The 21657-nt window shown below is 50.8% G+C and overlaps 12 protein-coding genes across 12 annotated transcripts; 6 read left to right on the top strand and 6 right to left on the bottom strand.

Annotated features, from left to right (window-relative positions):
- Positions 1-7: 7 nt before the first annotated feature.
- Positions 8-508, bottom strand: M436DRAFT_42046 (uncharacterized protein; the record flags this gene model as incomplete). Its single annotated transcript, XM_013574180.1, has 2 exons — positions 8-122; positions 180-508. Coding segments are annotated over 2 exons (444 nt in total), but the record flags the coding sequence as incomplete, so codon positions are not given.
- A 3364-nt stretch (positions 509-3872) lies between these two features.
- M436DRAFT_61801 (uncharacterized protein) lies at positions 3873-4826 on the top strand (the record flags this gene model as incomplete). The annotated part of the gene is made up of 3 exons (XM_013574229.1): positions 3873-4235; positions 4288-4605; positions 4662-4826. The coding sequence occupies 3 exons, from the start codon at positions 3873-3875 to the stop codon at positions 4824-4826; spliced, it is 846 nt and encodes a 281-aa protein (XP_013429683.1).
- A 307-nt stretch (positions 4827-5133) lies between these two features.
- On the bottom strand, positions 5134-5621 carry M436DRAFT_79802 (uncharacterized protein; the record flags this gene model as incomplete). The annotated part of the gene is made up of 2 exons (XM_013574400.1): positions 5134-5401; positions 5503-5621. 2 exons carry the CDS (start codon positions 5619-5621, stop codon positions 5134-5136), a joined length of 387 nt encoding a protein of 128 aa, XP_013429854.1.
- A 283-nt stretch (positions 5622-5904) lies between these two features.
- M436DRAFT_61800 (uncharacterized protein) lies at positions 5905-6962 on the top strand (the record flags this gene model as incomplete). The annotated part of the gene is made up of 2 exons (XM_013574228.1): positions 5905-6323; positions 6383-6962. 2 exons carry the CDS (start codon positions 5905-5907, stop codon positions 6960-6962), a joined length of 999 nt encoding a protein of 332 aa, XP_013429682.1.
- Positions 6963-7255: 293 nt separating this feature from the next.
- Positions 7256-9022, top strand: M436DRAFT_79800 (prolyl-tRNA synthetase; the record flags this gene model as incomplete). Its single annotated transcript, XM_013574399.1, has 2 exons — positions 7256-7316; positions 7371-9022. 2 exons carry the CDS (start codon positions 7256-7258, stop codon positions 9020-9022), a joined length of 1713 nt encoding a protein of 570 aa, XP_013429853.1.
- A 300-nt stretch (positions 9023-9322) lies between these two features.
- Positions 9323-10597, bottom strand: M436DRAFT_41771 (uncharacterized protein; the record flags this gene model as incomplete). Its single annotated transcript, XM_013574130.1, has 1 exon — positions 9323-10597. One exon carries the CDS (start codon positions 10595-10597, stop codon positions 9323-9325), a length of 1275 nt encoding a protein of 424 aa, XP_013429584.1.
- A 1121-nt stretch (positions 10598-11718) lies between these two features.
- On the bottom strand, positions 11719-12153 carry M436DRAFT_70886 (uncharacterized protein; the record flags this gene model as incomplete). The annotated part of the gene is made up of 1 exon (XM_013574303.1): positions 11719-12153. The coding sequence occupies one exon, from the start codon at positions 12151-12153 to the stop codon at positions 11719-11721; it is 435 nt and encodes a 144-aa protein (XP_013429757.1).
- A 210-nt stretch (positions 12154-12363) lies between these two features.
- Positions 12364-13329, top strand: M436DRAFT_61796 (uncharacterized protein; the record flags this gene model as incomplete). Its single annotated transcript, XM_013574227.1, has 1 exon — positions 12364-13329. One exon carries the CDS (start codon positions 12364-12366, stop codon positions 13327-13329), a length of 966 nt encoding a protein of 321 aa, XP_013429681.1.
- A 1016-nt stretch (positions 13330-14345) lies between these two features.
- Positions 14346-14791, bottom strand: M436DRAFT_40913 (uncharacterized protein; the record flags this gene model as incomplete). Its single annotated transcript, XM_013573976.1, has 2 exons — positions 14346-14547; positions 14601-14791. The coding sequence occupies 2 exons, from the start codon at positions 14789-14791 to the stop codon at positions 14346-14348; spliced, it is 393 nt and encodes a 130-aa protein (XP_013429430.1).
- Positions 14792-15196: 405 nt separating this feature from the next.
- On the top strand, positions 15197-15868 carry M436DRAFT_70884 (uncharacterized protein; the record flags this gene model as incomplete). Its single annotated transcript, XM_013574302.1, has 3 exons — positions 15197-15346; positions 15403-15612; positions 15686-15868. The coding sequence occupies 3 exons, from the start codon at positions 15197-15199 to the stop codon at positions 15866-15868; spliced, it is 543 nt and encodes a 180-aa protein (XP_013429756.1).
- Positions 15869-16718: 850 nt separating this feature from the next.
- Positions 16719-19585, bottom strand: M436DRAFT_41601 (multifunctional beta-oxidation protein-like protein; the record flags this gene model as incomplete). The annotated part of the gene is made up of 3 exons (XM_013574095.1): positions 16719-18946; positions 18997-19333; positions 19388-19585. 3 exons carry the CDS (start codon positions 19583-19585, stop codon positions 16719-16721), a joined length of 2763 nt encoding a protein of 920 aa, XP_013429549.1.
- A 665-nt stretch (positions 19586-20250) lies between these two features.
- M436DRAFT_61793 (putative uridine/cytidine kinase) lies at positions 20251-21479 on the top strand (the record flags this gene model as incomplete). Its single annotated transcript, XM_013574226.1, has 4 exons — positions 20251-20409; positions 20589-21100; positions 21157-21296; positions 21358-21479. The coding sequence occupies 4 exons, from the start codon at positions 20251-20253 to the stop codon at positions 21477-21479; spliced, it is 933 nt and encodes a 310-aa protein (XP_013429680.1).
- Positions 21480-21657: the final 178 nt, after the last annotated feature.

The following is a 21657-nucleotide window of genomic DNA, read 5'->3' as shown; positions in this document are numbered from 1 at the left end:
GATCCGTTTAATCGTGCAGACCATCCTCCGAGCGCTTCATCTCCTCTTCTGCCAGCATAGACTTCTTGTTCTTGTGGTGATCACGGACTTCGTGGAAGATGGCAGTGATAGCGTGGAGAAGACTATATGGTAAATCAGCATTGGTCCATTGTGTTGTTACGATGTGATTGATGACTTACGTGCTGAAAATAGCAAGACCAAAGGTTGCCAGCGGTAGGTTACACAAGGCATTGTTGCGATTGTTGGGATCGTTGCGTGCGTTGGGTGTAGCACAAAGACTGCTGAGGCCTCCGTGGGGTCTGGTCAAGACAGCGACGGCGATGAAACCGCCAACAAAGAGCAGATCGAGGACGATAAGTAGCCAGCGAAGGAACTTGGGTGCGCCGCCTTTAAGGCAGAAGTTGACGATCAAAGTGGAGATGGTGTAAGCTGTTGCAGCTGCAAGAATGCCTTCGACTGCGCCAGAGGAGTTGCGGACATTGCGAACCAGTCTGTACACTTTGTATAGACGAGAGGAGAAGAGCCCGAGGGAGCTGAAAGTAAAGTCAGCGACAGAACTGAGCACAAGATGCGCTGTGACTTACATGACTGATGACAGGAACTGGAGAACGCGCAATATCTTTTGAAAGACATGGTTGTTACGAATGCGATTGAATAAGGAAGTCATGGTGATGAGCTGATGAAGAGTTGTGATGTGGTAATCTCCAGAGAAGTTGTAGATGCAAAGAAGTGCTGAACGTTGAAGGTAAGGCTGTTATATGGTCACTTCACTCATGCCACAAGATGACGAAGGAAATGCTGTGACTTGCTTCACTGAGTGTTGGCTGCTCTAACGATTTGAGACGATCGATTGTACCAAGAGTCTTCCTTGTGCAACGGGATGACGAACTAAGCAGGTAGCGATCTCTGCCAATTCTCTGTACGCCTTTGTGATTCGCGCACGAGGGAGAGAATACAAGGTGGTACTCGCTAGTAGCTACATCATCAGCATGTTCAACTCACCTCGGCATATGTTTGAGTCTGGTCAATCCCACCCATTGCCTGCAAACGACAGGGATCGCTTTCTGATGAATGCAAATACTCAGTGCAGAAGAGCTACTCCCATTCGCGAGTCAAACCAGCGCGTGGTCAAGCGGAGTCGGAGTCCACACCCTAACTGTTCGCACTCAGCCGCTCAAACACTATCTCACTTATCTCACGATCATATCTGTCGGAACAAGGCAGATCTACTCTGCTCTTGACCGGATCCAGAAATTGTAGTGGAAGCAGTTCCTAGGAAGCTTTCGCCAAGCAGACCCCACTGACGTCGTGTAGCAGCACAGCAAAGTCTTGCTTACATCCTGCCTATTCTCGCACAAGAAAACAAGAAATATAGCGCCTACCCAACTTCCAGGTACCGTACTTTGAGATCAGATCCCGATTGCCTATTTTGTTTTTTAGGGGTTCATGCTCTTTTGGTTAACAGCGAGCCGTCAGCCAAGCACATCGATCCTAGACATGAGGTCGGGTCAGAACGGCCTAGCACAAGTTCGTTCCATCATCGATGCATTCGTCGTCATTCTTCTTGACGAATGTAGATGGAAGCCGAGCCGATCTCAACAATGAACAACAGGGCACTGGAGATGTGTCTGGATGAGCTCCCTTTAGGACGAGCATGACGAGGATGCTGTGAAATGTTCTGCAGAGACATAAATGACATCTTCGATTAAAGAACCTCCGGGTTGCTCGCTCGGCCGCAAGGAGGGAAGCTTTTGCATGACATCAATTTTCTGGTTGTGGAGCTCTCTGCAACCTGCAACGACAGGATCAAACGCTCTCCGGCATCTTTTCCCAAGGATTGTGGGCAGAACATCGATACCGCCATACTGCACTCGCGACGAAATGCTGGGCTCAACCGTAGCCAAGCCGAACAGTAGCAAGTGAGCCGCAGCACGACATACCTAGGTATACCACACGGTCAAAGATCCTGCCACCGTGTTGTGCAGCGTAAGGTCTTCGGTACAGACAGAGCTTGCAGGAGGGTGAAACTGTTGAATGTCATATGGGTGTGCTGAAGGAATTCAGATCAAGTTTCCACACAGCTCCACCTCAGCGAGACCATGGTGCGACTCTAGACATCGCCGAGTTCAGAAGTGTGAACACGCAGAAAACTGCGGAACCAGTTCGCGCTCACGGGATCCATACGCAATGCAATCTCTGGTGCCGTTCAGCAGCGTACTTGTAGGCGTTTTGATGCATTAGCGTTGTCAGAAAGATCTCGAGAGATTTCGAAGCTGACAGTGGGAGATCTTATCTATCTCAGCTGCTGGATGGCCAGGGCGGTAAAGATTCTGCCATTGCGGCTGTTACTACCTTATTTGCTGACACGCCGCCCTGTCCATTAAAACGTTGAATGATACCTCGGTCAGAACACGGGTCGACTATATTGAGCAAACATGGTCCAATCTCCTTCCTCACTCAACACTCTGCATGGACGAATGAGTGCTAGAGGGCAATATGGACCCTGGCCGCCCGTCAGTGTCAATGCTCTCGGCTAACAATGACCGACGCCGCCGGCCTACCGAGCACAGGACCCTCGACGAACCTTTATATGATGGATCGCATTTGGTGGTCTATCAGTCTTGATTCCAGTCGCAAAACCTGAGCGTTCCGGTTTCTTCCCCTTTCGCAACCGGCATGATCGACCTATACCTGGCCCATGTGTTTTGCAAACTGCAAATCATCTCTTGATTCGACGGCACGAACGTCACGCACGGCCATACACATAGCACCAAGCTCTGGTCAGTGGTTTGTTAGACCTTATGGCGTGTCTATCCTTCAAAATCGACCCTGCACGTCTCGCTGTCATCGAGACGGAACGGCAGTCGTTTTCAGCCATCTTCGTCTGCACTTGCTACAGACCTGACAGGTGGAAGCTGGGCTCTACAGAACTGAAAATCCCCGAAGTGTACCAAGCTCTGTTAATCGCTACATGTCCATCACATAATGTCTGACCGACCATACGAATCCGGCTTCCTTGTCCTCGCACAACTGCCGATTAGAGTCACCACTCACGCCATGGCTCGATCCGTGGCTATAATAGATTGAATACTACACTCCTTGACGATCCCTGAGTCGCGACTTCCAACTCTTGACTCGAACCTCGCTACCGAGCTCTCCATAGCGTACGGCCGAGTGTGTATCAGAGAGAAACACAAGACTCGAGTTGTCAACAGAGCCTGCGACCACACCCATCGCCAATTAACATTGGCTCGCTGTCTCAATGATCTTAGTTCAATTCGTTCTAACGTGGGCATACTTTAGCAGACATGGTGTGTGAAGAATACGGTAAGCCTCCTTCTTCGCCAACGGACTTGTTGCCTTCGGCCAGCGTTTTCGACCTTGCATGCATTCGACCACGCGCTTGTGTGGCTTCCTGTCCATGTGATAAGCCTTGTGTCAATATAAGGCGCATGTCTCCCAAGATAAGCCGATTGGCTAATTTCACATGAAAACATAACACCGAGTTTCGGTTCTTGATACCGGGCATGAATAAGTGGAGAGAGCCAAGAGGATTGGGGTAGACGAACGTGTGAGTATTCCGAGCATCTGGACCGCTAGCATAAATTCTAGAGAGGCTATACTACCATGCAAGAGTCGACTAAATTCGTGGCTTTAATCAACTTTAAAGACCTAACCATCGACAAGGAAAATTAACTGCAGATCAATGAGGACTCGAAAAGACTCTCGAAACCACACAGCCAATCACGACAGCCAGTGTAAGCACTCAATGGCATTTATAAAAAGAGCTGTGGTGCCCATGAACCCTCCGTGTTGAACTCGACATTCTTCACTATTCTTCAGCTCAGAATCTATTCCTCAGTTGAGCGAAAATGTCGTCCACAGCCACCGATGTGAACAGACCCTCAGCGGATGCTGTCTTCGAGAAGTCGCACAACCACAACCTCAACATCACTTCCTCCCACAATGGCATGACCATCTCGCCAGAGCTATTCGAGAAGCTGTACCTTACTCCCAAGACTCCTCGCCACGGCAACAATGTCAAGCGTTTCGCCAATGCCGTACCCATGGGCTTCACTGGTTTCGTCATCTCGACTTTTACCTTTTCGATGATCTTGATGGGCTTTGCTGGTACTAGCAGTCTTGCTGGTGTTGTCGGTATCTTCTTCTTCACTGGTCCTGTTCTTCTCGGTCTCGCTGCCATCTTTGAGTGGATCATGGGCAACTTCTTTACTGTTAGTTGAAACATGTATACAATATATGTGCAAAGAACTGACAACGCTACAGATGAACTCGCTCTCCCTCTTCTGTGTCTTCTGGCTTTCCTTCGGCATGATCCAACTTCCTTCTCTCGGCATTGCTGCTTCGTACTCCCCCACCGGCAATGCTGCAGAGGGTGCCGCAAGCCCTGACTACAACAACGCCATCGCCCTCTACCTCATCGTCTGGGGCTTCGCTTTCGTCACCTACTTTATCTTTTCGCTCAAGACCAATGCTATCTTTGCTGGTATCTTTGGCTTTGCCGCTATTGCTGTTTATATTCTTGCGGGTGCTTACTTCCACGTTGCTACTGGCGATTATGCTACTGCTGGTAACCTTCAAGTCGTATGTTCATTCTTGCTTGCTTAATCATGATGGCTATGGCTGACTCCTTTTCACAGGCTGGTGGTGCACTCCTTTTCGTCGTTGCAATGCTGGGTTGGTACATTACCTTTGTCATCATGGCTGCTGAGATGCGTCTGGGCATCAACTTCCCCGTCGGCGACCTTAGCCACTTCTGGCCCTCTACTGACGTCGAGTTGACTGAGATTGAGAAGCAGGCTTAAGTCTGATGCTCCCGTGGAGGAATAACTGCATGTTTGAGAGGAATGATACTTAATGCTTGTTGCTTGTATGGAGGATGAACTTTGTTTTCTCGTGGCTTGGAAAGTGTGCCAACTATATACCCCCAAAGTCTTTGTTGTTGTTGCTGCTGGTCTCACTTGTCATTGAGTATAGTGCTGTTCACTGGAACACCGGGTTTTTCCACAACGCGAATATCAAGACGAGCCATCCGAGCTTCGTTCTAACACATCAAGTCAGTCGTCTAAGGATATACAAAGCGATTTAGGACTGACCCACCTCCTCTTTAGATCAATAGACAATGTGATCTGTGACGCCCGTGTCCATGCGGAAGACTTCATTGGGTGAAACGCGATCAACGTTCGGGTCGCTACGTATTAGAGCAAGAGTCGACTCCTCGGACAGATCGTGGGTAATGTTATCGTTGCTGAAGTCGATATAGTAGCAGTCAAGGTTCTTGTAGTAACGAGTGATGTTAAGCTCTGCGCCGATGCGTTGCCAGTGAGAGTCCAGAGTGTAGTTCTCAGCCAGGCGAACCAAGAATTGATGCGGAATCACCCTATAGGAATGTCAGATGAGTCTAATAGACAATGTGGGAATGTACCGGTGATTGACGTGATGCATGGGCTGAAAGAGTTCACGAAACGAGTTGCAACTTACATCGCATCAGGGCCAGAATCTGGATGCTGGGAGGCAGGAAGCGCATGGACAAGGGAGCCGATGCAGGAAACCTGGTGAGCTAGAATAAGGAAGACGAAGAAGCCTATAGGTATCGCCATACTGGAGAAAGTGATGATGATTGTTAGGTTGCAGATTGAGGAAAGACAGGGCGGCCGAGGCGAAGTGGTTTGTGTTTGAACATCACGCGCGGAAACCCCGTCTAGACGGGAATTCACTCTTGAGTTGATTGACTGTAAACCTCAGCGTCTCGAAATTGAGACCAGATTCGAGTTCCACACCAACATTGCCTCATTTGCTTGTGCAACACAGGTGGTTTTCAGTTGCAGAAAGCGCATACTACCCTGATCTACAAAGCACACTTTTAACTATCATACCACCGCAATGCTGTTGATGTCCTCATCGAATCTTTTGTTTGCCTTGCTCGGTCTGGCTACCATCGCTCAATCATGTCGCTCCTCGGTGTGGGCCATCGGACTCAGCGCCAATCAAACACTTGAGAACCACTTCAAAGCTATAGGTCGCCCGCTCCTCGTCCAAGAACGCAGACTGGATTTCAATGGATATACCGCCTCTATCTTGGGCAACGACAAAGCGACACTCAGGGCGATTCGTAGCGACCCAAATGTTGGGTTTATGGTCAAGGTTCCTCAGGATTATTTCCACAAGTTCGACTTGTTCCTTGAAGCTGGCTGGGATGAAGAAGAAGACGACGACATTCACTACGAGAAATTGCTTCCGGACTATCAATGGACCGAACTGCAGCCCCGAGACCCAGAAATTATTGAATCCTTTGGAGGAAGGTAAGTGTTGGTCAGTGAGCTTGGTCGAAGAAAGCTTTTAACCAAACGTCGCCATACAGAAGGGCGCCTCTGGAGTGGGAGGTCAAACTCGAAGAAGGCTACGCTCTTGACGTGCACATCAACACCATCACCCAACTGAATCCAAGTGCCGTATATTCGAGAGAAAGCTCTTATCGCAAGGAGACGCACATCCTGACGTTCCGATCCGAAGAACAAGAAAGAAAATACTTGTCGTTGGTTTATGATGACCCCCGCGTCGAAGCCGTCTGGCCGAGTCGTTGTTACCAACCTGAGATCACATACTTCATCGAGGTAGACGGCGAGCTTGTTCCGGGGTGGAAGGATCCTTGTCTCTGGAAGTTAGGGTACCGCCAATGGGACAAGGTAGGTACTCAAGCTCTACTGGAAGGCAGTACTCCTAATCAAATCTCGAAACAGGAGCCAGTCTCCAGCAAAGAAAGCAAGCCTGACATAGTCTGGCATGGAACGATTAAACAACCTTCATGGGATACTCCTCCTGCTGCGTGGAAACGTGAGCGCTTTTGGTTCGCATGGAAACGAGAAAAAGAGGCACTAGCTCTTGCAAAAGATATAGAGGAGGGAGGCAGGAAATTTGCTGCGAAGCTAATGAAGACATAACGAAGAACTCAAGCTTCTCATTGGGATAACGAAGAAGGGTTGCTTGAAACCATCAGAGGAACATGATGCTGGGAAGTGCAGGAGCAGGTTGAGCGGTGAGCGGAGGAGGAAGCGGCGAGATGCAAATCTTGGCAAGGGACAGGGTTAAGACAGCTGAGATGGGCACGCCGCACGCACGAAAAGTGTTTGCGCAGTCGCACCTTCTTGTCGCATTTAGTCGCCGCAATACACAAGAGTCGTTCCTTCCGCCAGACATATAATCTCACGCGACCCACGCATCTACACTCGCAACAATGTCCGAAGGCACAGTCGAGGGCGCCCAGCCCCAGCAGAGGCCCGCTGCCGACGCAAAGGGTGTGTCATGGATACCAACTCGCATAGTCAGCTGCTGACGGATCATTTCTACAGAGCAAAAGGACCAGAAGAACGCACAGAAGGGCCAGGCCAAGCAAAAGAAGGAAAAGAAGGAACCCAAGGTTGCCCAAGGTGGTGGAAAGAAGAAGATGGAGGGTGCTGCTCTGATCGGTATCGACGTGGCCAAGGAGGACGACCTCTCGGAATGGTACCAGCAGGTCATCACCAAGGGCGAGATGCTCGAGTTCACCGACGTCCCCGGCTGCTACATCTACGAACCCGGTTCATACGGCATCTACGAGCGCATCCAGGACTTCTTCAACACCCGCATCAGAAAGATGGGTGTGCGCAACTGCTACTTCCCCCTGTTCATCTCCGAGGCCAACTTGCAACGTGAGAAGGATCACATCGAGGGCTTCGCTGCTGAGGTCGCCTGGGTCACCGAGGGTGGTAAGAGCAAGCTGGACAAGAGACTGGCCGTCCGTCCCACATCCGAGACTGCCATGTACGGCTACTTCTCAAAGAAGATCCGCTCTCACCGCGATCTCCCCCTCAAGCTCAACCAGTGGAACAACGTCGTCCGTTGGGAGTTCAAGCACCCCATGCCCTTCATCCGTTCGCGCGAGTTCTTGTGGCAGGAGGGTCACACCGCTCACATGACCGAAGAGGACGCCGGCAAGGAGGTTCTCCAGATTCTCGACTACTACGAGGCTATTTACCACGAGTTGTTGGCAGTCCCCGTCGTCAAGGGCCGCAAGACCGTCGCTGAGCAGTTCCCCGGCGCCCACTACACGACCACCGTCGAAGGTTTCATCCCCTCCACTGGCCGTGGTATCCAGGCTGGTACCTCTCACTGCTTGGGACAGCACTTTGCCAAGATGTTCGACATCACCGTCGAGGACCCTCACGCCAAAGAGGGCGAGAAGAAGGAGAAGCTGCACGTCTGGCAAAACTCATGGGGTCTCACTACCCGTTCCATCGGTATTATGATCCTCACTCACGGTGACAACAAGGGTCTGGTCATTCCTCCCCGTGTTGCCGAGATCCAAGCCATCATTGTTCCCGTCGGTATGACCGCCAAGACCACCGCTGAGGATAAGGAGAAGCACTACGCCGAGACCAACGCCATCAAGGAAGTCCTGCTCGAGGCCGGCGTCCGCGCCGAGACCGACATGCGTGACGACCAGAGTCCCGGCTGGAAGTTCAACCACTGGGAGCTCAAGGGTGTTCCCCTCCGCATCGAGTTCGGCCCCAAGGACAGCGCCAAGCACGTCGTCACCGTCGCCCGCCGCGACCAGCTCGCCGCCGGCAAGAGCGAGATCCCCATCGCCGACCTCGGCAAGGACGTCCCTGCTCTCCTCGAGACCATCCAGAACGACATGTTCCGCAAGGCTTCAGACGAGTTCCGCGACCACCGCAAGATCATCACAAAGTGGGAGGACTTTGTCCCCGCCCTCAACTCAAAGAACACCTGTATCATTCCCCACTGCTTGGTCCCCGACTGCGAGGACGAGATCAAGGAACTCAGTTCGGGCAAGATCGAGGGCCAGGAGGTCGATGCTCGTGCTCCTTCCATGGGCGCCAAGTCATTGTGTATTCCCTTTGACCAGCCCGCCGAGGGACTTGTCCAGGGCGAGACAAAGTGCACCAACCCCAAGTGTGAGCGCAAGGCTGAGAAGTGGGTCATGTTCGGTCGCAGTTACTAAGCGTATTACCCCTTACAAAAGAGTGGCATAGCTTGTTGTTTGCTGAACCCGGATTTCGAATCGCTTTTTGGAACAAACAAAACATGATTGGGGAGCTTATGCATTTTGGGAGCTCTATAACCTTTTTCTTTCTCTTCGCAATGAAACATGACATCGAACGCCAATGACTTCCATCTTACTTGCAGAAACGAAAGTGAAAACCACGTACACAAGACGGTGCAAGACAGAAATGATGGTTTATATGCAAGCTGATGATCCTTTTGAATTCTTTAATGCAGAACAGTCTACAATTTCTAGCCTCTACCCTCTAAGACCAGCAAAGTAGAATTGCTGCAAAGCAGCCGAAGCCATAGGAACAGGGTACTTGAGCGCCCTGGCCTTGTCAACCACAGCCTCCAATCTCTTCCTCACATCATCAGCGGCAGCACAACTCGCCAGACTCCAATCGTCCTTCTCCAACATGGCAGGGATGTGCTTGGTATACATATCACACCAACCCGCAGCCTTTGAGATGATCTCACACATGAGTTTGCGGTCCATGCCTAGATGCTTGCAGAAAGCCATTGCCTCTACACTGGCGGCGAGGTGCACGCCAGCCAGCAAGTCGTTGACGGTGTCGGCGGAGACTTGGTGGTTGGAGTGCATTTTGACGTCTGCGGTGGCCATTTCCTTGACTAGCGAGGCCGAGGATGAGGGAATGTACATGGTGACTAGCTTTGCGTCGTCGTCCCTGAGAAGACCGGCTTGCAGACCTTGGAGGTAGCATTGCTCGGCGCATTCCGCGAGGGGAGTGGGGAAGTATCCTTGACGAGCAGTGGCGGTCACAATACCCGCGTCCTTGAGAATGATGCCTAGAGCTGACAGAGGCGACCAGTCATCTTGCAGCATGTGCGGCGCGCGGTTCTCAAACATGAAACTCGTGCCGTCGTTGGCCTTGACGTGCTCGTATACTTTTTGGGTGTTGAGGCCTACGGTGGCGGCGAGACCCATGGCTTCTGAAGCCAAGATGATGTTTGTGGCAGCAAGCAATTGGTGGATGGTCTTTACTTTTGTGCCGCTGCTGATGCCGCCTTGGATGCGGTAGAGGTTGCCGGACATGGTGTTTAGGATGTCCTTGGCTGCTTCGACTTCTTCTTCCTTGCCGGCGGCGAAGATGCTGAGGGTGCCATTTGCAGCACGGATGGTGCCTCCCGAGACGGGGCAGTCGAGAAGCTTGACGTCTGATCTGCCAGCATCATCTAGCTTTTGCCTCAACTCGTGGAGGTAAGAGGGAGGAGTTGTTGACAGCAAAATGACAGTCTTGTTCTGGCCGAGACCCTTGATGGCTGGATTGTCGCCGTCGAAGAGAGCGGAGCTGGTTTGGAAGTGGTTGGCGACCATGATGCAGAGGTACTCGACATCTGTGGCGGTCTCTTGCTGTGTCTTTGCTGCCTTTCCGCCCTCGTTGACCAGAGCATCGACTAGCGGTTGTGCCAAATCAAAGCCTTTGACGTTGTATCCTTCTCTTGCAAGGTTGATGGCTACACCACCTCCCATGGCGCCGAGGCCAATGAAACCAACATCTTTCAGACCCATCGTGAATAGCTTGTCTTGCTTGTTATCTTTGGATATTATTGCTAGTCGTACTTGTTTCGAGGTTGATGTCAAAGAAACTCGTCGTAATAAGCCAACACCAGGGAGATTGTTACAGAAACAGGACAGCAGAAAAGTATTGGCCTTTCTGAATATAAAGGGCGTGACGGCATCAACATCGCTGCTCGGGAAAGTGGTCGCGGGGTAGTTTCCCTCAAACCCCCACCGGGAAGAAGTGCGACCCCGTCTTTCACTGCCGCTTGCATTCGGCGGCTGTTTGCCCGACCGGCGACTTTAGCCGTTTCGGACATGAACACGAGTTGCTCCTTGGGAAGAAGGCCGGACTGGTGTGGAGCTTCGACCATTGACCCTTCGGCATCTGCCTCGGAGCTGTAGAACGGTCAAGAGGACAACACGCCGAGAGACAACGACCGAAATGAACCTGAGCTTATTTCTGAGAAGCCTGTGGTAAACATGATACCTGGAAATATTCTAGCCCCTTGGTTTCTCTATAGTATTACTCGCCTTAAGACCGAGACAGCGGTATGACAAGCTGAAGAGCATCTTAAGAGCAGCCCAATCTCTCAACCAAGAAGAGAAAAACGACCGACTCGAGGTTTTCGTGGCAGCTGTCGAGCAAGGGTAATGTTGCGGCTCTGGACAATGTCGATGACCGAGACATCACCTCGGAGCCTCCTAATAGACCTCTAAGCCACAAGTCCGACATTGAAATAGCGCTCAATCACTGGGCCACTGCCGTCTGTCGGCGAAGCGATGCAGACGGAGGATAGATCGCCTGCCCAGTATCTCCGGTTGTAATTGTTCGTCCTCTTGGTGGTATGCATGCGCCTGAATCCAGTTGCATGAGATAAAGCTGTCTGCCTTGCGCAAGTATCAAACTCCTCATCCCAACGTGTGCGACCAGCTCGACAGACTTGCGTCTTCGCGGTGATTTCCATGGCAGTGGCGAGTCATTCCCCTGTCCTGTCTGTTCGTTCGCTCTCAGCCTTGAGCGTCTTGTGCTTCGCTCTTTCCACGCCGTACCGTCCGGCTTCCCCTCGAGGAGTTTTTCGCAATAGAGGTGGTATAGCATCCGTCCAGTATGCGTCTTACGTGCAAGCTCTTCAAGTAGCCTTGACGCCAACCTTGGCAATTTCAGCATCCATATCCTTGCCCCTCTTCATATCCTCAGTATCCACCAAGCCTCCAGGAATCAAGAACGCGACATCCTCTCTAGCTCCAGAAGAAGATTTTGTATCGTCAAACTGACTCTTGTCCAGCGAGTACGCAACGCTCAATTCGCAACGGCCGCACTTGTGAAAGTAGCGCTTTTCGAAACCGTCTTCGAGGCGGATGACTGTGGGTTTGGCATCGATGATTGTGTTGGCTAGGGAAGCGTAATGGGAGGTTGGCGAGGTTGAAGAGAGCGAGGGGAGAGGGAGGATGTGTGAGGAGTCCGAGGTTCGCGTTTTGAGGCTCGGGAGGGGGGTTGTGGTGGCTAGTACGAGCTGTGTGCAGATGCAGTGATAGGTGTGTATCGTTTTCTCTGGCGACGACATGGTGAAGTTTGATGTGCGATGGAGAGTTGCGATTTCGAGCCTGTCGATTGAGAAAGTTGGTCTAGAGCGCCAAGAACAATTGTACGTCACCCTGTCGCGGATTGATTACCTCGACCTCTGGGACATGACTTTTCATCCAAATATTATAAAGACATCTTTGACTCCTGCCGAGATCATGTTCACGAACATCTCGAACGGTCTTCTCGCAGAATGGAGGCAGAGTCGCTGTCCGTCCCACTCGAGCCCACAGTCGTGTCCCCAGGATTAGATAGATCCGGATCCGCAACACCACCAGACGGAGAGCCTTCCTCCAAAAGACAAAAGACGAGGGGATCACCACCTCCCAGGAAATACCCCAAACCTTCACCACATGATGGACTGCCTCATGAACGTATGCATGCATTTCGCCCCGAAATGCTCATGACAATCAACAATGCTTCCGTCCTCGAACTCTGGGCCGCAGTCGTGACCCGGAAACTGCACTCTGACGTGACTTGGGAAACATGTCTGAGTGCCGGCAAAGCGATTTGCGGGATGGTCAGAGACGGCGCCACATACCACATCAATCGCCACAGAGATAGGGTCAAGCAGGGCGATGCACTAAATCACGTTTCCGAACTGATTACCATGCGTTTCAATCTGGTGCTCCAAAACGATCTAGTGCTGGTTGATGGGAAACCAGTACCTGGTGATGAGGTAATCTTGAAAGACAAGTTTGCCACATCCGAAAACTACAAGGAGATGAAAGAGTGGTTGGAAGTCACAGCAAAAGCTTTTTCCATAGATTACCTGGAAGAGAGAGCTTTGAACATACTCGACTTCTTCAAGCCATGCATCAGTCCAGGACTGGATCCTTGGAACACGAATACCATGTTCAATTGTATGGCACTTTTTCATTCTGGACATGAATACGGTGCGGAAGACATACGTTGGTTCCAGCGTAAAGCAGAGCAGGAGGAGATGGACTTCATCGAGGAAGAACGGCTAAGAGCTCTTGAGGCAGCAGCAGCAAAGAAAAGGGTCACCAGGATCAAACCAAAGCCCACTCCACGGCGTGAGACAAGAGCAGAGGCTGCGAGAGCAGAGGCTGCGTCTCGTGGGGTGTTGTCGTCGAAAGTGTTCACCACATCACCGAATCCACGGCAACGACGTCATGGCAGGCGTGTCCGAGGATGAGTCCTGGTTCTTTTTGGCTACGCAACTTCTTCCAATGAGAATCTTTCGAGCTTCGATAACCTTCGTTCACAACATGAGGGTCGAGAGAGAAACGTGCGTTGTCGGACTTTGCATTGGTCCTCTTCGATTACAATGCGCACAACATAGTCTACACATACACCGTAACAGCATACCGTAAATCTAGTCGAGTGATGAAGAAAACGAGGCGATCGAGTATGATGCACCTTCCTCATCTCATTCATTCAATCGATCGTGCATGAACAGGATCGCACATGACCAAATCGAAACCACGGCAAGAAGTTCTGAAACTCGAGGTATGCAAAGACACTCTGGGGGACCATCAAAAAGCTGAAACATGGCATTTCTCCCAAGGACCAAGAAAGGGATGTGTGGGGAAGATATGTACGACATCCATTCGCAAAGTCAGGAGTCATTGCTGGTCTCATGTATGGCACCTGACGTTAGAAAAGGAGGGAGGGATTTGAGTAGTATTGGAAATGGTTTTTAGATTTTTTTGAATTGTTTGCCGGATATCTTGAGTAGCAAAACAGGGTATATAGAAAATCCAAGTAAGGTTTTGACATAAGGTCAATGATCTAACGAAGCTAATGCCTGATAGCGAAGGGAGGTAATAATAAGAAAACATTATACACAGCCAGTGAGCGATACTTGTAACATGAGAGCAAAACCAAAAGAGTTGCAAGCTAATTAGAACTGAAGAACAAAGGAGATCAAGAGAGGCCAGGATTCAAGGACCAAGAAGAATCTAGTTGTTCCGTGAAGAGTTGGCGGTGGAGGTTTCAAATTATGTATAAGAAGTGAAGTTTGGTTTTTGGCTCGTACCCTCTTCTTTGGAGGGGAGCATATGTCGATCGCTGGTCAAATGCGAAAACGCCTCGCTGGAATATGGAGAAAGTGGTTGACAGGAAATTAGAAAGCCCCGGAGTCGTGGATCATGTGTAGTAAGTCGTGGGTGGATCGTTCAAAGAGCTTTGAGAAGGGTGGAATCTCAGAGATCATGACCAGACTTGGTTGGGGGCTCTCTCGCCATTGTCGATCACGTAAGAAGGCTTGAAGTGAGGATCGTGGTGTACAGTAGGTTTCCAGGGTACGTGAGTGGCCTTGGGACGGTTGATTGTGTTGGAGCCTTGCAAGTCGGCACTGCAGAGTCCAGCCAACTCGAAGCAGTCTGCGCCGCAGAAAGCGTCTGTGATACCGCTATGATTTTCCGTCAGCTCCGAGACATGACTAAGAATGTAAGTTGAACCTACCAGAACCCGTATGTGTTGCAGCAATCGCCGAAGCGGGAGCCAACGCAAGTGTACTTGGTGCTGCCACCACATGTACCATCAGGAGAAACAAGCGTCCATGGGTTGCTCTCAACTTCATCCATAGAGGCAACGACGGCCTGAGGCACAATTTCTTTGGGAAGTGCCACCTCCTTGGGGAGAGCCACAGCCATAGCGGTAGAAGCGGCAGCAGCCACGGTAAAAAGAATTCTCGAGAGCATATTTGGTGATGACTATGACCGTCGAGTCAGGTGAATATGCAGGCGGATAACGGAGAACCTCGGGGTTTGAGAAATATCGATTTCTTGGAAGGATGCAGGGAGTACGGCAAATATGTAGGAAATTTCCAGATGTGTTCGTACAAAGGGGTGAGTTCTTTAGAAACGTTTGCGTTGATAAAGGGTGTTTGATCAAAGGTTTTTGGTTCTCTCGAGGCCAGCCCAGATCAGTGGTGGTAAACAAATTGCCCAGTTGCGACCGAGATTAACGACCGTTAGACAGCAAAAACAATGCCGCTCGCCAAATCCAGTAAACTTGAATGTTGATAATGTTTCAGTCCAGCGGCAAATGACGGCGTGATGAGTGAAAGACGTTGCTCTCGCGTGGTCCCTATAGGATCTAACTATAGTCCAGGTGATGATGAAGGCAAGAGTTGCTTCAAGTATCAAAGTACCGAGAGTGAGGTCGTGGTATGGATACGCGAGAAGTCCGGGGAAAGCACGTTATATGTCTTTTGACTTCCAACGTTGATGCAGGCTGAGATGATGGAATGTAACGAAGGGAGGTTCTTCTCTCAAGCCAGGCGCGAAAGGGACGACCCGACCTTTTAAGTAACGCAGGAGGAAATTGCTCCGAGGCTGCTATCGACCTATCTCACCTCTACTTTTTGTCACCACAATTTTCACTTTCGTTCAGGCGCGACGGCCGAGCGGCGGGGGCATTCGAGAATACGGGCCCAGCCAAGCCGCTTCGGCTGAAGGTTCGACTCGTACAGGTGTGGAACGTGGGAATCAAAAATGGGTTGGTGGGTACGCGATGACACCTCACCATTGGCTGGGTGTAACAAGCTTAAACAAACCATTCATGTAGCCAACCAGGCCAGTAAAAAATTGCGAGACCGCCGAGCGCAAAGAGTGGAAATAAAGATTGGCACACCACGCCAATCGGGCCTCTTCGCTGTCCAAAGCTCTTCTCGCTCCCCAGATCTTCTTGCAGGGGTATGTGGAAATGAGATGAAGCGGCACATATGAATTGAAGCTTCTCACACAAGCTTTACGATGAGATGCAAAAGCCCGGATAACAACAATCGATAAACCTGATGAACACCTTTTGGAATGAGCCACCGGTATAGGGAACCATGTTTCTTTGAGTTTGATTCGAATGGCTTTTCAGTGGCCGCATCTGTTTCCAGAAAAAGGGTTTTGTGGTGACATGAAGATCTGCTGCGGGCCGAGCCAAAAGGTGCGCTATTTTGAAAGCAAGCACGGTCCTCTTGTCACGAGGGTCATCCCAAGGTCCAAGGATGCCTCTTTGTGGGATCCTTCACCACGGTCCGCCTTGCTGATACATCACAACCGTCTTATCGCAGCACGTGGGAACCGAGGCAGGCATCAGAAGCTGAAAAACGGGTAGCTGCATGTTTCGAAATCTTCATCACATCAAGACATTTCTTCTACAGGAAATCATGAAACTTGCTAGCCAGTTTGGAAAAACGCGTGCAATCCGTCGTGAGTGTTTGGCTATCAATAGTCGCATCCCGAAGGCTTGTTTCGCGATAGGATGGGAAAAGCATCTATATCAGCTGACTCGAACACGATGCCGAGCAGGCCGAACACCTCTCTGGCAAAGCAGAGCAAAGTTCTTGGTATACACTATACATAGAATAGGCTCTATGAATATGTGCTAAATACAGGTGGTATTCCCGGATCCTTCTATACGATTACAGCTGCGAATGATGATCTGTGGCGGCCATGAGGAACGCGGAGAACGATACGAGCACGATGACATGCAGAAACCAAGATTTGGTGGTGTGAGAGTTCATGATGACATTCAAAAAAAAAATCAACGCTAGAATACTACAGTAATACTTTGATCACGCCATTACAGCTTGCTCTTCGGTGAGGCATTGAGCAACTCGGCACCAGCTCCAGAAATGCAAAGCTTGCCGGTTTCCTTGACCTTTGTCTGGAAGATGACAACATTGCCTTCCTTCCACATCTCAGTGATTAGAGTCTGTCCAGGCAGGACGACGCCTGCAAATCTGACCTTGACGTTCTTGAACTCGCCATATGTCTGCAGGACAGCCTTGCCAGCGAAGCCGAAGAAGCAGAGACCGTGAAGGATAGGAGTCTCAAAGCCACCGACCTTGGAGAATGCAGGGTCAATGTGCAATGGGTTGCGGTCTCCAGACAAGCGGTAGATGGCAGCCTGGTCTTCGCTGGTCTTCTCCTCAACCACAGCATCAGGCTTACGCGAGGGAGCCTTGTAGATACGGGTGGCAGCACCTCTGTCAGTGCCCTTCTTAGGGCCACCGAAGCCACCTGAACCACGGATGAAGACAGTCGACTCGTTGTAGAACAGCTCTTTGCCTGTGTTCTTGTCCTTGGTCATGGAGCCGTATGTTACGACACCGGCATTGCCTTTGTCCACAACCTCTACCAGCTTAGGGTATGCCACCAGAGTGGCTTCAGTGGGAATAGGGAAGGTCTTGATCTCGAGGAATTGCTCTCCGTGAAGCAGCATGTTAGGTGAGAAGTTGGGTACAACTTCGTCGAAAGAGAAGGGAGGGGTTGCGTTGAAAGGAGGAATGACGCCAAAGGTCGGGATGACCTGGAAGTTGTCGTCGCCTTCGTACACGAAAGGTAGGTCGGTACGCTTGGCTCCCAATCCAAGGTTGTAAAGAATGACATCTCTCTCGTCGTACTTGAACTCTGTGCCCTGGGGTGTAGCCTTCTTGGCCTTCTCGATGGCTGCAAGGACCTCGTCATTCTTGCCGGCCTCCTTCTTGGCAGGCTTTGAACCGGAGCTTCTGTTCTCCATGTTGGCCATGATAGACTTCAAGCCATCATTGCCGTCAGCAGGGTGATCAGCACGACCGTCGCTGAAGTCGGTGATTCTCTTCCACTGTGCGCGGACATGCTCGGGAGTCAACTGAACATCAACAGGGAAGCCGTGGCCGCCCGTTCGCTGCCAGCGGGTCTGAGCAGCCCAACCGGAACCAACTTCGTACAAAGCGCCAGTGCCGGGCTTAGGAACGAGGTCGGAGCTCAGAGCCACGACAAGAGGAGCAACGTAGTCGGGCTTGAAAGCCTGAACCATCTCTTCAGGCATGATAGTACGAGTCATGTTGGTACCAGCATTGGGTGCAATTGTATTGACCAGAATGTTGTACTTCTGACCTTCTCTAGCAAGAGCTCTGGAGAAACCGAGGATACCGCACTTGGCAGCAGCGTAGTTGGCTTGTCCAAAGTTACCGTAGATACCACTGGTGCTAGTGGTGTTGACGACTCTGCCGTACTTCTGCTTCAAGAAGTAAGGCCATGCAGCCTTGGTAACCTTGTAGGTACCTCTCAAGTGGACGTCCAATACCTGATCGAACTGCTTGTCGTCCATGTTGGCGAAGGCCTTGTCACGGAGGATACCTGCGTTGTTGACAATGATGTCGATACGGCCATAAGCATCAATGGCAGCCTTGACAACAGCATCGCCGTCTTCTGCCGAAGCCTTGACACCGACAGCCTCACCGCCGAGCTTTTGAATCTCCTGCACAACATCGTCGGGGTTCATCAAGTCATTGACAACGACCTTTGCGCCGTACTTTGCGAACTGCAAGCAGTAAATGCGGCCGAGACCAGCACCTCCACCAGTGATAAGAGCGACCTTGCCCTTGAAGTCAGGGTTCTTGGCTGGAGGGTTTGCCGGTAGCTTTTGAGCCTCCTCAAGCAGCTCCATGAAGTTTGCAACACCGGTAGGGTAGCTAGGCTTGCTGAAGTCGTTGACATTGTCCCACTTGGAAAGCAATGCACCGGGAGTGTAGCTGTCGTCTGCACGCAGCAGAGCACCCTTGGCTCTCTCCCATCGGAGCTTTGCAATGTGACCACCACCGCATTCGAAGATGCTTCCTGTCTCTTCTGTGTTTGAGGGATGCACAAGAACGGCGACCAAGGGGACGACCCAATCGGGCTTCAGGTTCTCGAGGACATCTGGGGGCATAACGGTTTGTGTCATTCTGGATGCGGCGATAGGAGCGATGACGTTGGCGAGAATATTGTACTTGAGACCCTCCTTTGCGAGTGTCTCTGTGAAACCGACTTGTGCAAGTTTGGCAGCTGGAGTGTGTTAGTCGACGGTAGGGGATGCTGTGCGGAGGAATGCTCACCAGAGTAGTTGGTCTGACCAAAGCTACCGAACAGACCAGCTGCGGATGCTGTGTTGATGACTCTGCCGTACTTTTGCTTTCTGAAATGCGGCCATGCTGCTCTGGCACACTTGTATGCACCTCTGACGTGGACCTTCATGATCAAGTCCCAGTCATCATCCTTCATGTTCTTGAAGCTGATGTCCCTGAGGATACCGGCATTGTTGATCAAGACATCGATTCTGCCAAATGCCTTGATGGCCGTGTCGATGATCTTGTCACCGTCTTCGACCGAGTCGTAGTTGGCGACGGCCTTGCCTCCAGCTGCCTTGATCTCCTCAACTACTACGTCTGCGGCCTATCTCAACTCATTAGAAGGGGATTCATGCCACACACTTCGAGTTTCACTGACCTTTGACGACTTGCCCTCACCCTTGAACGAGCCACCAAGATCGTTCACAACGACGTTGGCACCGCGAGAAGCGAAGAACAGAGCGTATGCCTTGCCGAGGCCACCACCAGCGCCAGTGACGACAACTGTCTGGCCATCAAAGCGAAGCGGGTTTGATGAGGACTCGGCCCCTGCGAGGCCATATGAATTGTGAGCCATGTTTGATGGGATTGTGTGATTGGAGTATCCCCAGAGTGTGTATGGAGTGGAGAAGAAAAAGAAACGACTCGAGGAACAAGTCTACATAAAGGTGTGAGCCAGCGACGTGCTCTCATGATCTCCAGCTTCGGCGCTCATTGACATGCCTCGGCCCACGGTAGCTTCACGGTAGCCGGATAGCCACAGTACGGTGCTTTCGTAAGGCCAAGACAGCCCTAGAATGGCATGCCTTGGAGCCTCGGTTACTACTTCAAGCACCCGCGGTCGCCGAGTCTTTGACATCCATCTCAAACCTCACTAAAAATGCCTTCGCGTTCTGTTTGCTTTGTTTCTCTCCTTTCACATGTCAACTGCCGAAAAAGTGCGGGGGATGATGAAATGGTTTGGAGAAAGAACAGCTTGGGATGATCACAATCATGTGAGAGAAGTTGCATGTGGACTTTACAACCATGAGCACTGAAGCTTTGGACTTCTTGATTATCCTGGAACTCACGTAAATTGATCGAGTGAGGCTGAAATCCAAGAGATGACACAAAAATCACTTCATCAGTGCCAAGGAGGAGTCATCAATCCGGTCGAGTGTTTGTCCGCAGTGGGGTCGTTATCTTCTTCCTCGACAACCACTGAACTCACCAGGAGCAATACCGTCTCAGTCAGACGACACGATGGCCATTGAGATAGTTGACGACAAGTCCGAGCACTGCATACCTTTCATCCTCGACAAGATCAAGGCACATTGCGATTACTACAAAAAAGAAGGCAAGGATGCCCCGCCATTCTTCCTGGGACTGAACGGTATTCAAGGCGCAGGAAAGACGACCCTGGTGAGTGTTCACAATTCCTGCAAATCAAGCAAGAGATGCCGTAATTCTCAATTCTACTTTGTCTATCACATGAACGCCTTCGTGCCTGACTATCCTCACTGAACCCTCTTCCTTGTGGGGTAACTTCGAGTGGGTACCATGCATATCAACAGAATATCTGACTAGCACACCACAACCAGGTCTCAGCTCTCTACAACACCCTAACCTCGCCTCCTCACAATCTACCCACAGTAGTCTTCTCAATCGACGACCTCTACCTCACCCACTCAGCCCAAAGAAAACTCGCTGAGTCTCAACCAAACAACCCGCTAATCCAACACCGTGGCCAACCCTCCACTCATGACATTGCCCTCGGCAAACAAATATTCTCTCAGCTCGTAGCCCGCGAACCGAATATTCGCATCCCCAGCTACGATAAGTCTCTGCACGATGGCCAAGGCGATCGCGCAGATCCAGAAACTTGGGAAGTCATCAACAAAGACGGCGAACCACCAATTGAAGTTGTGATCTTCGAAGGCTGGTGTGTTGGCTTTAGAAGTTTGAGTGATAAGGAGTTGGTGCAGAAATGGGAGGGTGCAAAGGCGGCGAGGATTTTTGACAAGGAGGCTTATCATGGAAGACTTGCTTCGTTGGAGTTGGAGCATGTGTCGTTCGTCAACGAGGCTTTGAGGCAGTATGATGCTTTGACTGAGTATGTGCTTGAAAGAAAAGTTGCTGTATGGTGATCTCCTGCTGACTTTTGAATAGCTACTTTGGTGCTCTGGTACACATCGATGCTGTGGACACGCTTTTCGTTTACGAGTGGCGTCTGCAGCAAGAACGTGCCTTGCGAGAACAAAAAGGCAAGGGTATGACAGACAAGCAGGTTATTGAGTTTGTCAATGGCTGTGAGTACCCAGGGAAGGACAAACACTTCAAGGCGGAATTTGCTGACTCGACAATTCACAGATTATCCAGCCTATGAGCTCTACACGGATGTGCTTCGTAAAGGCATCTTTTCCCAAACTGGCAAACAGTTACGATTGATTGTTGACAAGCAACGTAAAGTAGAGCAAGTGGAGTTACAGTGAGCACTCTATACTCCAAGGAATGCTTAGTCTGTAAATATAGTATATATCCAAATAGTCGCTGTCGAAGCGTTTTTGGCTCCGACCTGCATTCATAATTGACCTCTTGGACCAGATGATTTACGCCATCCTGTGATGTAGGCAATGTGTGCAAGATCATCCGACCGGGAGACTTTCTGCA

Source organism: Aureobasidium namibiae (genome assembly GCF_000721765.1).
Source record: "Aureobasidium namibiae CBS 147.97 unplaced genomic scaffold scaffold_4, whole genome shotgun sequence".
NCBI classification, from domain to species: Eukaryota; Fungi; Ascomycota; class Dothideomycetes; order Dothideales; family Saccotheciaceae; genus Aureobasidium; species Aureobasidium namibiae.
Note: the sequence above shows the minus strand (reverse complement) of the source record. Positions and strands in the feature narration are given on the sequence as shown.